Here is a 15,000-nt window from a genome sequence, read left to right on the forward strand (position 1 = left end):
AGGAGAACAGATCGTATTAACTGTGCCAACATCGTGAACCCTAGGACGTTCGATTTGTGCCTAGAAAGGAAACTCTCAAACGCATATTCAAGTAAACGCGATCGTCATAGAAACGACATTGACGACATGAGCCACGCAAGCAATATTCCAATCAAATGGGTTTCCGCCCTCTTTTTTAAAATAAATCTCGTAAAATCCCATCCATCTTCTATATGAATCAAGAATTCATCCCGAAATTCCTGTAAATGATAGCCCAATGTTTTGTATTCAAAAACCTTACTGCGTCTTTCCAACATTGAACGCCAAAAAATGTAAATGCAAATTCTTTTATTTATCTAAAATAATATCGCTACATTACAACATTCTCGTCGAACCGCGTTCCGTCGCACCTAGTTAACACCGGACTGCACCGGTCTCTCGCAACATATCCCGCTACGATCTCCGGTTCCTTCCCATTCGTGGAGCAGGCTCTGGAAGTTGACAATTTAAGAGAAAATCTGTGTGGCACAAGGTGCTGTGGTGTTGAGCACCACATAAGTATTTCAGTATTCTATAAATAAGCGATCGACCGAACAAAAAAGGGGAAATCTCAACCTATCGGTTCCGTTACGTAGCCAAGATGCTTAACTTCCACCGACGTACAAATGATTCCACCAAACGGGGGCTGCAAATACTAAAATGCGTACACGCAACTCTTGCGCAGGCGTACGCAGCAACGGCCACATCACCATGCCCCAGAAAGACATCGCGCAAACGCCCCGAACAGCGAACCGGGCATACCGGGGATATTTTTATACCTTGTAACGGACGTAGCGCAAGCGTGCATGGCGCGCATCGATCGCGAATAGAGGCATGCTGGCATCGCGCAGCTCTGAAAATCAAGCCGCGCGAGTAGGAGACTAGATCCGGTCACTACCGGGAGCCCGGTGGTGTCGTATACGCGCATTCGCTACCACCAGAAGTTAATGATCCCAGCCGGCCGTTTTTCTAAAAATACGCATCCATGGCAAGCCCAGTACGTGCTGCCGGCCGCTCCCCGGCCGGGTTGCTAGCAGTTAACTCAAGCATGTCCAGGCTCGAAAACATGCTCGACGACGACGACGGTGATGGGAATGTGAGGCTATTTTCTCCGTACTAAACACAGCGACTGCTTTTCCGTTGATTTATCTTCACATCATAGGCCGTGCGCAGTGAAGACATGCTGGCCAGCAACGGTGTTGCTACCATTAGGTTTACTTTGATTTCACAGATCCTGCGAGAGTCGGTTGAACATACCCGAACGCTCCATACTTCTTTACATTCCATACCATATTGAAAAGCAATATCGAATGCAAGGAAGCATGGAACTTTCCAAGGTAATGGCCTAGCATTGTCCGCGGGTGGTGTGTCGGTGGAGGGGATGCGGGGTGAATGATTCACTACCGCGCTGGTTACATCACTAGCACCCGCAGATTTCATTTTTCCTTTTTCTCGCTTAAAACACACGCAAATGCCGTTTTTCTGGAAAGAACCTGAGGATCGCTGTACACCACATCCTCGTCGGAGGGAGAAAAAACTTGTCATATCCTGCACGGAGAGGAAAGAGGATAACAGAAGAAAAAATTAAACCAATTCTAGGCACACCAATCATGTTGAGTCGCGAGTCACAGGCAAGCATCTGGATGCGCTGAAAAGAAGACGGCAGAGTAGATGGTAAACGGAAATGCTGAGGAATATGTACAAGATGACCTCGGACGACGATCGACGAGCCTTCTCGCTCTTCGCTTCATCCTTTTCTTCCAAAACCATCTCGAGCCATCCTACGGCGTACGGCTTGTATTCCTTTCCTTGCTGCTGTTATGCGATGCAGCGATTTGCCGCGAAGATCGGACACATATGCGCCGCGAGGACGATTGCAGCGTGAAACGCGCACGCACAGCATTCGCTGGATCTCTTTTCCAGTCTCTTTCCAGGCGGGTACGGCGAACAAATTTGTCACCACTCGGTCACCCCAGACACCGCATGGTTATCACGTGTTTCTCATTTTTTTTTCCCCGCCCCGTCCGTTACGATCGCCCGAAGGCGCGAAGAAGATGTGGCCCCAAAAAAAGGAAGAGACTTTGAGACGTTGGTTGGCGATGCCTAATGTACGAGAGCACATACTGTGGGTTGCAGCATCACCATTTATGTTACACCGTGCCACATGGTATTCCAATTTAATTGTACAAGTTCTTACCCGCAGCGTAACCAACACTCTCTCTCTCTAGCGATTAAATACACAACGAGGTGCCACTACGAATTTTGGGTTTCAAATTAATGTGATTTCGAACGCTGTTCACTGTTTTCCTAGCACGCTATCACTGCTGTTAATTCACGAAATAACGAGGTTTTGATCGATCCGGCGACAATCCGGCTGCTCGCACATTCCTTCGATGGATTTTTTCCCAGAAAATTCCCAGCAAAGATACGCTCCCTATGTTGCTGCGATGCGAACGGCTCAGGAACCAAACACAGAATGCACTAATGCAGTTGCTGGCTGCTTCGAAGACGAGACCGTCCCGCGAGCGGTCCTTAGTGTTCTATTAATGGCCACCACCAAGCGCACGCACACACTTTTCCCCGATCGCCTCCGATCTTCCTATTCCTCCACCGTCCTCGGCTCATTATCCTTCTCTCACACACGCGCGGGGCACAGTCCACGACGTAGGCGACTTGGATATCGTGGTGGCGCGGTTGCCACGATCAACTTGAAGCCTGCGCAAACGGTAATCCTCGTCCCCTATGGTCTCCCCCACCGAGCGGCCCGATGTTGAAGAAAAACCGAAAGATGTAGAGGATCGCACCACCACGACGTAGATCGACGTAGAAGAAGAACATGCTGGATCGTGCAGGCCGGCAGCCGCAGTTGCCGCCATTTGCGCACACACATGTTGTTCAAGCCTTTGGCCTCGTGTTGGGTGCGCCACGTTGGTATCTAGCAGAGCGCAATCTAGCATCTAGTTGCCCGAAACTCGTGCTCACACGGGCCGGCGGCTGCTGATACTCTTGTGACAGCGAATAGAAACTCAAAATAACGTGGAAATAATCGAAGATCGTGCCCCTTTGGGACGGTGGTCCCTCGGCGGGAGAGCAGATCTTCCTGTTTGCTGAATGCCTTCCTGGAGTTTGTCCGGTTTTGCAAACGATGCTACCAAGGACTCGGGGGCAGACAACTTACTTAATGGTTAATATATTCCCTTTTTCCATTCGCCACTCCATGATTCCTTCTCGTGGAGGCGCGTCTGCCATGTGCGACCGATATGGCCTCTAGCATCCTGTCGGCTTCGGCTTGTCTGCCGTCCTATTCCCACGTTCTACACATCCTGGGCCACTGAACCTTTTTCTTCGCGCCCTGTAAACCCGAAACTTTCCAGATGTTACAACAACTATCCGGGAAGGATCCCAAAAGCCACTTTTGGCATTGAGTGGAGAGTCTGGACTGGGAAGGACATTCGCAGCTATGGTTTCGTAAAGACTTTTTACAACAAATCCTCCCTTTTCCTCCTTTATGTGTGCTTGGAACTATCCATTGCAATTTGATGGACTGTTCGAGGTTAATGTGTATCATCAACTTTGATCGTTCCGTCGATCCTCGTTCTCGAACAAATTTTAATTGAAAACTGACTAAACGACGCGTGTACCAAACACGGATTCACGTGGCCATACCTTCGTGGTCATCTGCCATTTCGGGCTGTGACTGGAGAGGAGCCGAGCGCTTACCTACCCCGGGCAGACCTCCTCGGAGAGAAACGTTTTACGGGAGTTATTTTTAAAAAAGGCCAACCACACACCGTCAACCGTCAACCGTCATCGTCGTCGTCGTCGTCGTCATTATCATCGGCTGGAATGTATGCAGTGTCCGCTCCACGTTGGCGTTCGCCTTCTGCCGCTCTAGGTGGGAGAGCTGTTAGTCAGCAGGACCACTAAGACAGATGCTCTCCCTTGGGGTCTCTGGTCCGATGGGTTTCGATGGATCACCCCCCGATGAAGTTCATTCGAGTGGACGAACTCCCTCTGCTCGGATGATATGAGCACATTACTTTTTATGAATGCTGTGTCTGCCTGCATTGAAGACACTATCTAATCCCCATCACCGTGGTCTTGCCTAGCACTGCGGGAAATGCTAGTAACAGACTACCCAAGCAGAGAGCAAGCATCCATGGCCTGAGTTGGTTGCCATGGGAGTTTCCTCGATATTATAGAAGCAGGCTACGATGGAGTTTCGTTCTCATTAAATTTCCGAAAGAAATTAAAAGATACAATGTATCAGCAATTACGAGGAGAACATTTGCATTCTACGGACCGCCAGAAAATAGAAACAAAGTCAGTCAGGTTGGCTCTTGGGATAGTCCAAGTAGCTAAGGCCACCACAGCGTTACAACCTCGTTTTCTCGAACACTGGCCATCGTAAGAAACCACGGGCAAAGCGCGATCGAAAAGGGCAACAAGAGTAGTGACAGCGCAGTAGGTGTGATGATGTGGGAGTGCAATGAATTTATTCCATTGCCGCGATCGCACCCCAGGATCCTTTTGGTCCTTTTATCCTCCTTCCCTACATTTGTGGCATTCACAGGATGGCATTGAAGAGGCAGGCAGAGAGAGAAGGGGCGACAAAATTGCACTTTGTGAAAAAAATGTATTTATAAACACGAATTCCTCCACTCGCCACGGAGGATGATTTTGTACGCAGAATATATATCATCGCGTGATGCACTCGCGAAAAGAGGCCCCCGCAAAAACGTTACCCAGCTCGAGTGGAAACCCCCTTTTCACTTCGCTCTTCCGTTGCCCCGCTCGGTTTTCCTCAGCAATAATCCGTGAGGCAGAATACCTGCTCGCACAGCAAGAAGGAGGGCGGCATCATGCTACAAATATGCAAATTCTGTTTCGTGACCCCGAAGAGACCCAGCAGCGGAGAGTGTTTTTATGACATCGGAAAGACCGTTTGCGCCGATGGACGATGCAGAACAAATCCCACCGAAAGACACGAATCTCTCTGCATCGGATCGTAACGTTTAGAGTTTTCCCTGTTTCCCGGGTGGTACGACGGGCAACGGAAGCTGCTTCTGTCACAGCGTGCTTTTCCAGGCGAAGAATTCTAAATTTAAATTTTATTACTTCCATCGAGCACAAACTGCAAAAAATCGCTCAGCCATGGCCTACTACTACTACTACTACTACAATTACTGCTTTTTTCACATCCTGCCTGCTGGGACTGGCGGATACAAGAGCACCTGTTGATGCTCTGATCGATTCTGGATGGCACCTAACGATGGGATGGTGCAAATTTATAATAAATAGATCCAACATCAGCAGCATCCAGGCGAGATGTGTATAATGAAATGAAACAAAACACGGCCTCGCCTCTATTCGCTATCTATCCGCCTGTCTTATGTAACACAAGATAGGATCCTCTGATCATCGATGATGATAAATCAAACAAGAAACGTCATGGAAATGGATTAAGGTAGAACCAGTCTACAGTCCAGAAGGGGCATCCTTCAAGACGCAACGATCGTAAGTTAGGCCCTTCCCGAACACTATTAAAAGAGAAAATACACTTCATGCCCCCCTCAGCAGCGTCCATCGTGGAGGGTCCCCAGAAGGAATTGGAAAACTGCACTTGCCCAACATGCATCAAAAAGCCGATTAACGCCAGTTCCCCTTGCTCTGTCCAAAATTTCCCGGCCGATGCTCCGGATGCGACACGTAAGAGCACGTGCTCGTCGTCTGTCTGTTTGCCTCTCGCCGTCGAGCCATCATCCGCTACTTATGAGGCCTGGAATGCTTTCGCCATCTCGTAGCCGGTGTGGACCCTTCTAGGTTTTCCTCTGCAGCTCAACCAAAGGCAACAGGCACCAGGTACGACCAGCTACGATATACTCCCCCACACACCAGTGCGGTATCTCTTTCGTAAGAAAATTCGAATCTCGATCGCCCGCCCCGTGCTCTATGGGTTCTATTTTAAGATTTGGGTGGAAACTACACGCAAACACACGTAAATGGTCGCGCGCACAGAACGCTTCTCGGATGCACAAATGTTCCCCAAACTCTCATAGCTCTCATAACCATATAATGCTCGCTCACTCGAAACGTCCACCTCGAAATGTTGGGTGATGCACGGATTCTTGGATAAATCAATTCTTTCACAAAATCAGGCATCCATCCACACATGAGTCTCATTATGGGGGAAATAAATTGATTCACATAATCGGAGCTGATAATTGACACGCCCAGAACATTGGATGTCGCGCATGCGATCTCATCATCGGTTGCTTTACATTAATGATCCTTTTCTTTTTTGCTTGGCGTGCTAGCCACCTCTCTTTTGTTTTCTTTTTTCCTGCCTCAAATGAGACGAACATTCCAAAACCACGCACGAAGTTGCATAATACGGGGCAGAGGATGGGCGCGTTTTGCTGCTTCATTGAGAACCTACGCACCATCGTCCGACGATGATCGTATGGTGGCGTAATGTGCGTGCGCGAAAACCTGAAAATTTCCGTTACCCTCCCGCGGTTTTTGCTTGAGTGAGTGCCACCGGATACGTTGGAACTACTCTCAAGCAATGGCTGATATGATTTTCCTTCCATCCTGTGTCCAAGAAGCCGCTCGTACAAGCACGAACGTATGCGCAAATGTTGTGGGTTAGCGGTTGCTCTCGTTTTTCACATTTGATTTCTAATAATAAATGCAAAACAGGGAGCAATACACCCAATTCACAACAGCGCCCGGGTTGAGCAATACGCCAGAAGATGGCCAGTAGAATCGGCGGCCGGAGGCGATTAATATCCACCATCAAGCTGATCCATTTAGGCTTCGATTGCTCAAGAATCTCACTGATGAAATATGTTTTGATAGCGTATTCATCAAATGTTTTGTGTGGCCAACTCAAAGGTCCGTAAGAGCAGTGTTCCATATGAAAATGTAATAAACTAAACATAAATATACGACCCACGAATATGTGTTGCAACGCGCCACGTGATTCTCGTCGGGCTCGTCCTTCGCCGCTTCCTTCGATACGAGTTGCACACAACTCCCCAACCAACTGGTGAATTAAAAATTCGTTTTATACGACTTCTACGTTGCCTTTACCGGTGCTATAGAACCCGCGTTGGGCGCAGGGTGTTTGGTGGCAAAAAAATTGAGCAATAAAAACATCAAAATAAAAAATCCAATCAAAATAATAAATTATCCTTCTCTTCGTGCCGAAAACCCGTTCGAAAAACCCTCTCAAAACACCACGATGACGTCCAAAGTGCTGTTGAATAAATTCTCCAGCTCGATGCGACACGTGTATGTCGTAAATCTCGGTAAGTTAGTTTGTTACATCTTGCCGCAACAATCGATTCGCTCATGATCCGCTGCTTTGCCGCTTCTAGTTCCATCGCTTTCCTTCTGTTCGACGAACAAACCGCCGACCGACAATAAGCCGGTTAGTCCGCGCATGGAAGAGTTCCAGAAGAAGCTGCGTGAAAAGACACCCATCGGGAAGCTGGACGAGATCGTCGGCAAACATCCGTACCAGGAGAAGGAACCGCTCCAAGCCTGGCCAAATAACACCAACCCCAACACCGGTGAAATTGGAGGTCCGCGCGGTCCCGAACCGACACGGTACGGTGATTGGGAACGAAAGGGACGAGTGAGCGATTTCTAGGCCACAACTAGCGAAGCGGGTTAATTGTTGGTCCTGATGTTAGAGTCTAGGCTTAGTGTTATTTATTAGCAAACTACCGTTAGGGTGTCATCAAGACTTCAAGAGTTATCAACAGTAGCATGCATTTGATTGCACAACAATAAATGAATGTGTATTTCTGGCAAACCTGTGCACCATGGTGGCCTCGGCCGTGGCCTTAAGCATTGTCGGTGGTTTGCAGAGCCCGTTCAACCATATTTTCGCTGATTTGCCAGAGGCTTTGCTGCAACGGTTCGTTTTTGGATGCCCCAGACGGATCGCAAACGTAGCAGTTGTTGAAGTACAGCGAGGTCAGTCCCGTTAGCTCATGGGCCGTAGCGCAGTAGATGGTGGTGCTGGCGGCCTGTTGCTGGAGAGGAAATAAAAGAAACGGATATTAATCATTCGAACAAGGTTTTGGGTGCGCCGGGGACCACAATCTTACCAAGGACTTGGTAAAAGGACGAACCACAGCGAACAGCACTCTATAGAACCACCAGTTCCGGGAAAGGGCCGATGAAACCATATTGCCCGGATGCAAAACGAACACGCTTATGCCTCTCGATTTCCATCTCTGTATCAATAATCGTACAACATAAAAAGATGGTTAAAGTTTTCTACGAATAAAATCATAACGAAAATTGCAGATGAGGCCCTCTAACGTTTTTGCAAATTATCGATCAATCTCCTTTCCTTCGGAAACGCCTCTCAACTGATTATATGCCGAAAGTGGTTCTTTCAGCTTACCGGAGTGGTGTATGAGATGGCGCGATTTTTTACAAAAACTACAAAAACCAAGAGGAAAACCGAAATTCCAAAAAAGAAGTAGAAGAAATATTTCTTTTAAATTTTTTTCGACGAAACCAACTCCCGAACACGTGCTTCTAAACAAAGTGCGGTGCAAACGCAAGAAGAAGAAAAGGAAAACGAAGCTCGCGAATTCTTTTTTGGAAATCTGCACCACGTTCACGGTGCCCAGCCGTGAGAAAACTTCGCTGCACGACACAGAAAAAAGCCTCGCCGGGCTCCCGCACGATCCCATCGCAAAGAAACAGCGAGCAACTCCGGCTAGCAAATCGTTCGCCGGATTTCGGACGAACTGTGGGAGTTTTCGCTGCTGCACGTGAAACCTTTGAAGAGGGTGCTGCGCGAATCTGGGCGGCAGCTCCGTTGCGCAAAGAGGTAAGAACATCCTAGCGAGCTAGCGAACGAACGGTTGTCTGCATTCAGTTGGCAGAAGCAGGAGAGATTCTACTTTTACTGGGGATAATTTTACCAGCGATAGAGTTTAGGAAAAATCCGCAAAACGAGTAATAATCCATCACAATTTTCCACACGGCGCACGGCGCACGGCGCTAGTGTGCGTGAGAGGTGCCCTCTTTTAATCGCGACCTTCCATGTGCCACACGTGAAAGTGACTTTTGGTTGCGGTTTTGTTGAAATACTGTGGCCCACGCGAGAGCACGAGAATCAAATTAATCGGCACGCTCACCTTAGTAAGTGGCAAAAAACCAGACGAACCCGTTTGCGATAGAAACGATTGAATAAGAATTCCTGCGAAAAGTGTCTGAGAGCAGCTCCTTCGATTTGTCACTTTTTGCTATCACCTCGAAGTGAAGTCGAGGTTGAAGTCCAATTCCCGGCCGCTCCCGTCCCTCCTGTCTGCCTCTACGAAGGGGTTTCCTGCCATGAAAACGTCTCACCGTGATTCGCACTTTTTTCATTCTAGAAACATTTTGAACTATTCGCAACGCCTTCGAAGAGTGAAATCGAAACAGGAAACCCCGCACAAAATCCCGTGTCTCATTCCGAAATCGGCCGAGTGGTGGTGTGCGTGCGAGACTCCTCGGATTTGATCACGTCGCACGTGTACGCAATTCTCGCGGGTGCGTGCTGAAAAGAGGCGAAAGACAACAAAGAAGCCCGACCGAATTTCTGGCGTGATTTGCGATTGTCGTCCTTTCCGCAGGCCGAACTGATTGCGTAGCAACCACCATCCCACACATCGCCACACACGTCCGTCGCGTCACCACCAATCCCGTCAGTGAGGTGTGAGAGGTCGTGCGTGCATACATTTTCGGGGTCGGAGTTTTCTAGTTTTGAAGCCCTCCTCTCCAGAGTTCGGTGACAAAAAAAGTGCGTTCACAGTGCGTGCGTGCGTGCGCCAAGGATCGCGTTCGTGTCCGTGTGTGTGCAGCTGTGACTGTGTTTGTGCGAGTGTGTACCTGTGTCGTCTTAATCAGCGCGATTCAGGCGCCTCCTGTGTACGTGTCATTCGCTGCCAAGAGACCGGGTCGACGTATCGGGCTACTTATCCGCCCCGCCCCCCTCCAGCATCCCACCCACTGCCAACAAGCACTCCTCGGGGATTCCGATAGCTGCGGAATCCGGATTCGCGACCGATTCACGGTGGCGCTACTCGTAAGGAGCGGATCCACATCCGGTGCAATATATCTGGGTCGTCCCACGTGCCACGTTCGATAACTCGAGGTGAGCAAGAGAGCAGGGCAGCACTTGGACGGTGCGCGGCCATCGGATATCAAGGAATCGCGTGAGGTAATTGATCATGAGTAAGGCCGGGCCGCCGACGTCGTTACGCGATACAACAAGAACAGTACCTCGTCGAGTCATCCATTACGACACTAACGAGATGCGGATTTTGACCACATCAAAGTAGACGAGAACCTGCTTGACGCGCGACCTCGATCCTGAGGTGTGTGTGCACCTAGTGCCCAAAGGAGATCGCGATTTCACAACGGCAGCAGCAGGGCGCGCATATGTGTCACCACTTTGGTGGCCACCACGACCCCGTCGTCCGTCGTTCGAGTAGAAAGACAATTTGCTGCCGGAGGGTGTGGTATGGGAAGCGCATAATTTCGTTTCGGCGTTTCTTTGGGCGCATTCGCTCTTCGACTCACATTAGGCGATCGCAACATAACGAACGGGTGGGAACGATGTGCGTGCCCGGAACGATTCGAGGTTTACCATTTTGGGGCCAAAAGAAATCGAAAATTGCATAAGTTGGCAAAAATGCGTTCTCGTCGCGTCGTGGGACCGACAAGCGATGAGCGATGCCAGAGAGAGATTCCAAGAGAGAGCAAGAGAGCGAGAGAGAGCGTGATCTTAAAAGATCGTGCGTAGGGAGTGGGGGGCCGAAGGCAGTGGCAGTGGTAGCGCAAAAATGAATGAAATTTGCCAACACAGCAATTTCGTCGACGTCCACGATGATGGTGTGATGGGGAAATGCATTTTTTTTGCCGTTTCGTAAGCAAATTCGAACTCCAAGCACCCCCCCCTCATCCCCTTCGGTGTGCGACCGCGAACTGCACTGCGGTCATCACAAAACTTCTCGTCGAGAAGGATGCTCTCGTTTCCTCATGTCGGCGGTGGTGTTATCTGTCGGTGCAGATCACCCAGGAAAACAAACTCAACCAGCGATAAGCCCCCCCCCCCCCTCCCTTCCCACCCGCGCCGTTGGTTGTGTTGTGGTTTTTTTTGCATATTGCAGCGACCCCATTAAGTAGCTGTCGTTGGCCATACATGAATCGGATTTAAAATTAATTCCATGAAAAGCGATCGAGGTATGGAGCAGCGGAAATATGGTCCTGACTCCTGCACACCGTCGTGATGTTCCACCTTCTGTTTGTCCGCCTTTGGGGGGGACGACCCTTTGTCTGTCTCGCCACCTAGATGACACCGAGTGCCGTTGAATGCATTTTCACGAGATCTTAACAAACATTCTTTGTCCCAGTTGGCTTGTGTTGCTTTGGCCGCTTCTGGCGCAGCACTGCATCGTCCGAATACATCCGATTATAGCCTTCTTTGTTGTCTGTCGCAACACAGAACAGAGACTAGGCAACGCTTGCTAAGATCGGGTTGTGAAAACTTCTCAGTATTTCTTTTTTTCTGTTCCCCGTCCGGCGGAAGTAGCGGCGGCCACACCAGGCGTTATTCCATCTTCGGGCTCAAGGTCGCTTCGATATAGCAACGAAAGTTTCTTTCGCGAAATATTTCCCCACGCGCTCGTGTGTGTCTGCGTCCCGATGAACTGGAAACCGGATTTCTAACTCCCTCCCTGCCCCTGCCGGAAGCGTTATTCCCTGATAGACTATTGGCAGGCAGGCTGGCAAGCAGGATATACCTGGGTAACCTTTCGTTTTAGGAATGGAATTCGTTGCCCGCGCCGGTAGAGCAATCATTTAAAAGTGATCGTGCGATCGCGTGCCGTGCAGGAAATGAAAAGCCGTGAGAGAATGGACGGACGGGCGGACCGAGGAAAAGCAATCAGTTAATTAATGGTTTAATCGCTTGTATGCACCAGCGCTTCGGCGCCACGAAACGCGAGTATTGCTCGCTGTTCAACTGACAAGCTCTCTAACTATTTGGAGAGTTGATCTCGGTGGATCTCACCGCGGCTGTTGATGCGCTTGATCACGCACTACTCCCAGCGCGCACCACTAGAGCTAGATACTAGCAGCTGGCCATCGTCATCGTCGTCCTCGTCGTCGTGATCATCGCGTTTCACGTGTTGCGTTCGTGGTGTACAGTTGCAGGTGGCCTCTCAGGTATGCGAAGAAGATAACGGCGATGATGATGATGAGCGGTAGCGGTGGTGGTAATGGTGTTGTGGGAAGGCGAGTTCATTCATGCCATTCGCGGTGGGGTGGAACACGCGGGATGGAATGGAAAGGGGAAAAGAAAAGCGGATTCCACAGCGGTTTCCACCGAAGCGGTTGGGGAAAAACAGTTAGAGAAAGAGAGAGTAAGCAGAGCGGCAGAGCACCGGCCGGGAGAGTTGGGCCGCCGCAACGAGAAAGCAACACTTTTATCGTGTTGGCTGTGTTGCTCTGGCGCCCATCCACGTGGAATGACCGTTACCATGATGATGGTGTCCAGCTGAGAGAGTGGTCTACCGGTTGTTCGTGATTTGCCTTTAAACAGGTTGGATATCCCCGCCCCACCCCTACCTGGGGGGGCTGAATGATGAAAGTCGCGGACACCGCAGAGGATTGCCACGTATATCCTCCATTCGCCAGATGGGGAGAAGCCCCCGGGCACGGTAAAGTGCAGGAAGTGGGTGCACCATCATGGATCCGCGGTCCTCCTCACTCACGTCATCGGCATTTTCAATCGACTTTTGCTGCGATTTACAACACCTGAAACACATCTTTCAGCTTCTGGTGCATGCATCGCCGCGATCGAAAAGAGCACGGCAGCGCAAGAAGAATAAGAAACATTCAACTTTCACACCACCGATCGCACAGCCTGTTGGGCGACTGCACAAACACCACTGGGGACCATGATCATATGTTGCAGCAGCACCAGCACCACATGCAGCCCCCGTTCACACTAGGTGGTGCTCGAGAAGGGTATTATCGAAGTGCGTCCAAATGCAACACCCCCTTCCATGCGGCGACCTTGCCTCTGTTCGTGCTGGCGCGTGCTAGCGCTCCACATTTTATCCAACAATCGCCGGAGCCAGCGCGATCCAATGGAAACGGGGGATTAAGAGTGTTAATGTGATATCAGTTTGGCTAGAACTTGAAACTTTAAAGCACCATTCAGACACCCTCGATGCTATTATAAGCCAATAACGGTAACGAAATGTGTTAATTAAAAAAAAGGCAGACTGGCTGGTTAAAGAGAGGACAACCGTGTTTCGGTCATAGTGTGGCCGTTGCGCCACCTGCACGTTAGACAGTGAATGCTTATCGGCAGCTGTGCGTGTTGGTGCACAGATGTGATCATCGTGAGTGATACACATTTTTGCATTTTCACGCACGCTTAATGATCGCATCATCTCATCGTCATAAGCCAAACATTCATTTTGCAGAGTAAAGCGCACAGCATCAGCACGGGGGGTGGGCGACCTGAGAATGATCTCATCGTATTTTTAAAACTCTACAACATCGTGTGAACAACCGACAACCATTCTCACGGAGGGGGTAGGCCCGCTGTAGAGCTTACCATTGTTTGACAAGTCTTGCGAGTCTTCTAGAAAGGCCCCCCAACAGAAAGATAAGCAATGCGCGGTGAAAATGGTCACCAATATTCTAATGGCAGCAAAAGTGCAACAGCAGTGGTCATCACTCGTGTTCAGTCTTTTAAGGCGCTTTTGATGTTCCACACCGTCCCCGCACTCGGGATTCTTGGGTGGACCAGACGATTGTGTACTGTACCAGACGATTGTGTGCACCACACCTTCGCAGTCGCAGTATGATCTCGCCGATGCTCTGCTCGCAATCCCGTACACCCACACATCGCCGGTGACACAACCAAAACAGTGTAGCCACGTGAATGATAAAAATAGCCCAGAGACAACTAAACTCCGCCGATCGCGACAGAAAGACACACTGCGCGATCGTCCACGCAACGGGGGGCGGCGGGAGATCTACGAACACAGCAGCAGCGCACCGCTGAATTTGAGGTGAAAATGGTTCATTGGTCCGTGTAATGCACGGTCCTTTGGAAGTCAATCTTTATCAGTGAAGGAGCTCGTCGAATGTGGCGCCCCCGAGATAGGTTGCTTAAGCGAGATTGGATCTGATAGCGCATCAACGCAGTTACGCTGGATCGCTCCGTCATCCTATGCACTGATAACGGAGAAGGGGGCGCGTGGCATTGGGATCAAAAGAAACGCATGAGCTGTCTGTGTTTTACATCACCTTATCCCGTACTTAAAATGCTTTCGATTAATTGTGCAATTGTGTCTCTTCTATTTGCAGAAAACCTCATGCAGAAAGCGCTACTAGAAGCCTAGATAAGAAGCTGCCATCATCGACTGAGAAACTTATTTATCAGGGAATCCATTTTTAGGTATAGCTTCCCGGCGCTTTATGTGCAAGTGAACCGAAAGAATACTGCCCAGGAATATTGAGTGTAATCGTGTACAGCCCCCATCGTACGGTTGGTGTGGGCATTCGAGCCATAAGAGGAGCTACGTTTGAACACAACCCGACACAGTCCCCTGACGCAGCACTGTCTGCGCCGCTTGGTGTGAGTAAAGCACGCAACCTGGAGCAGGCTGAGAACAGGTGTTTAAGGAAATTGTATAAAGCCAAAACAAGAGTGCAACGAGTGCGGCCGCAAACATGGCAACGGATAGTGGCGATATCGCCACCGGTGCTCCGGGCTTGGTGGCCGAGAAGATCCTGCAGCAACAGGAAGACAACAATAACGAGGAACCGAAGCCACTACCGACCGTTAACGGTACGATGGTGGCCAGCGACCGCGAACTGACGGAGAACAGTCTGAACAACAACACTACCAACACTAACCTGGCGAAGGACGTGGAAGAGGAGGGAACC

General features: G+C 49.8%; 4 protein-coding genes across 9 annotated transcripts in view; 3 read left to right on the forward strand and 1 right to left on the reverse strand.

Annotated features, from left to right (window-relative positions):
- The window catches only part of LOC126573118 (baculoviral IAP repeat-containing protein 5), a 1,872-nt gene extending 1,672 nt beyond the window's left edge, over window positions 1-200 (forward strand). For both annotated transcript variants that reach the window (XM_050232997.1, XM_050232998.1), the window contains exon 4: window positions 1-200. This exon is cut by the window's left edge and continues 236 nt beyond it. The gene's annotated coding sequence lies outside the window, so the exon portion shown is untranslated.
- A 6,989-nt stretch (window positions 201-7,189) lies between these two features.
- On the forward strand, window positions 7,190-7,676 carry LOC126572765 (succinate dehydrogenase assembly factor 4, mitochondrial). The gene is made up of 2 exons (XM_050232378.1): window positions 7,190-7,331; window positions 7,401-7,676. Exons 1-2 carry the CDS (start codon window positions 7,265-7,267, stop codon window positions 7,673-7,675), a joined length of 342 nt encoding a protein of 113 aa, XP_050088335.1. The 5' UTR covers window positions 7,190-7,264; the 3' UTR covers window position 7,676.
- A 188-nt stretch (window positions 7,677-7,864) lies between these two features.
- LOC126572764 (WW domain-containing oxidoreductase) overlaps window positions 7,865-15,000 on the reverse strand; it is a 12,446-nt gene continuing 5,310 nt past the window's right edge. The window contains exons 4-5 of the mRNA XM_050232377.1: window positions 8,139-8,267; window positions 7,865-8,063 (exon numbers count right to left, since the gene is read on the reverse strand). Coding sequence (XP_050088334.1) covers window positions 7,872-8,063; window positions 8,139-8,267 — 321 coding nt within the window. The 3' untranslated portion in view covers window positions 7,865-7,871. The remainder of the gene's footprint in view (window positions 8,064-8,138; window positions 8,268-15,000) is intronic.
- Window positions 8,468-15,000, forward strand: part of LOC126572762 (eukaryotic translation initiation factor 4 gamma 3-like) — a 10,608-nt gene continuing 4,075 nt past the window's right edge. The window contains exons 1-3 of one of the 5 annotated variants that reach the window (XM_050232372.1): window positions 8,468-8,875; window positions 9,423-10,249; window positions 14,419-15,000. The exon at window positions 14,419-15,000 is cut by the window's right edge and continues 1,755 nt beyond it. In XM_050232372.1, the coding sequence (XP_050088329.1) occupies window positions 14,785-15,000 (216 nt within the window). In that variant the 5' untranslated portion in view covers window positions 8,468-8,875; window positions 9,423-10,249; window positions 14,419-14,784. Of the gene's footprint in view, window positions 8,876-9,036; window positions 9,190-9,422; window positions 10,250-11,848; window positions 12,259-14,418 lie in introns of those variants that run through there. The other 4 variants (XM_050232371.1, XM_050232373.1, XM_050232374.1 and 1 more) reach the window with 4 other exon arrangements.

The sequence above is a fragment of the Anopheles aquasalis genome, chromosome 2 (genome assembly GCF_943734665.1).
Source record: "Anopheles aquasalis chromosome 2, idAnoAquaMG_Q_19, whole genome shotgun sequence".
Taxonomy (NCBI): Eukaryota; Metazoa; Arthropoda; class Insecta; order Diptera; family Culicidae; genus Anopheles; species Anopheles aquasalis.

Excerpts from the sequence above, each read along its gene's own strand:
- LOC126572765 (XM_050232378.1), top strand. The coding sequence starts at position 7,265 with ATGACGTCCAAAGTGCTGTTGAATAAATTCTCCAGCTCGATGCGACAC. Across the intron at positions 7,332-7,400 it reads CGTGTATGTCGTAAATCTCG|TTCCATCGCTTTCCTTCTGT; the intron begins GTAAGTTAGTTT and ends TGCCGCTTCTAG.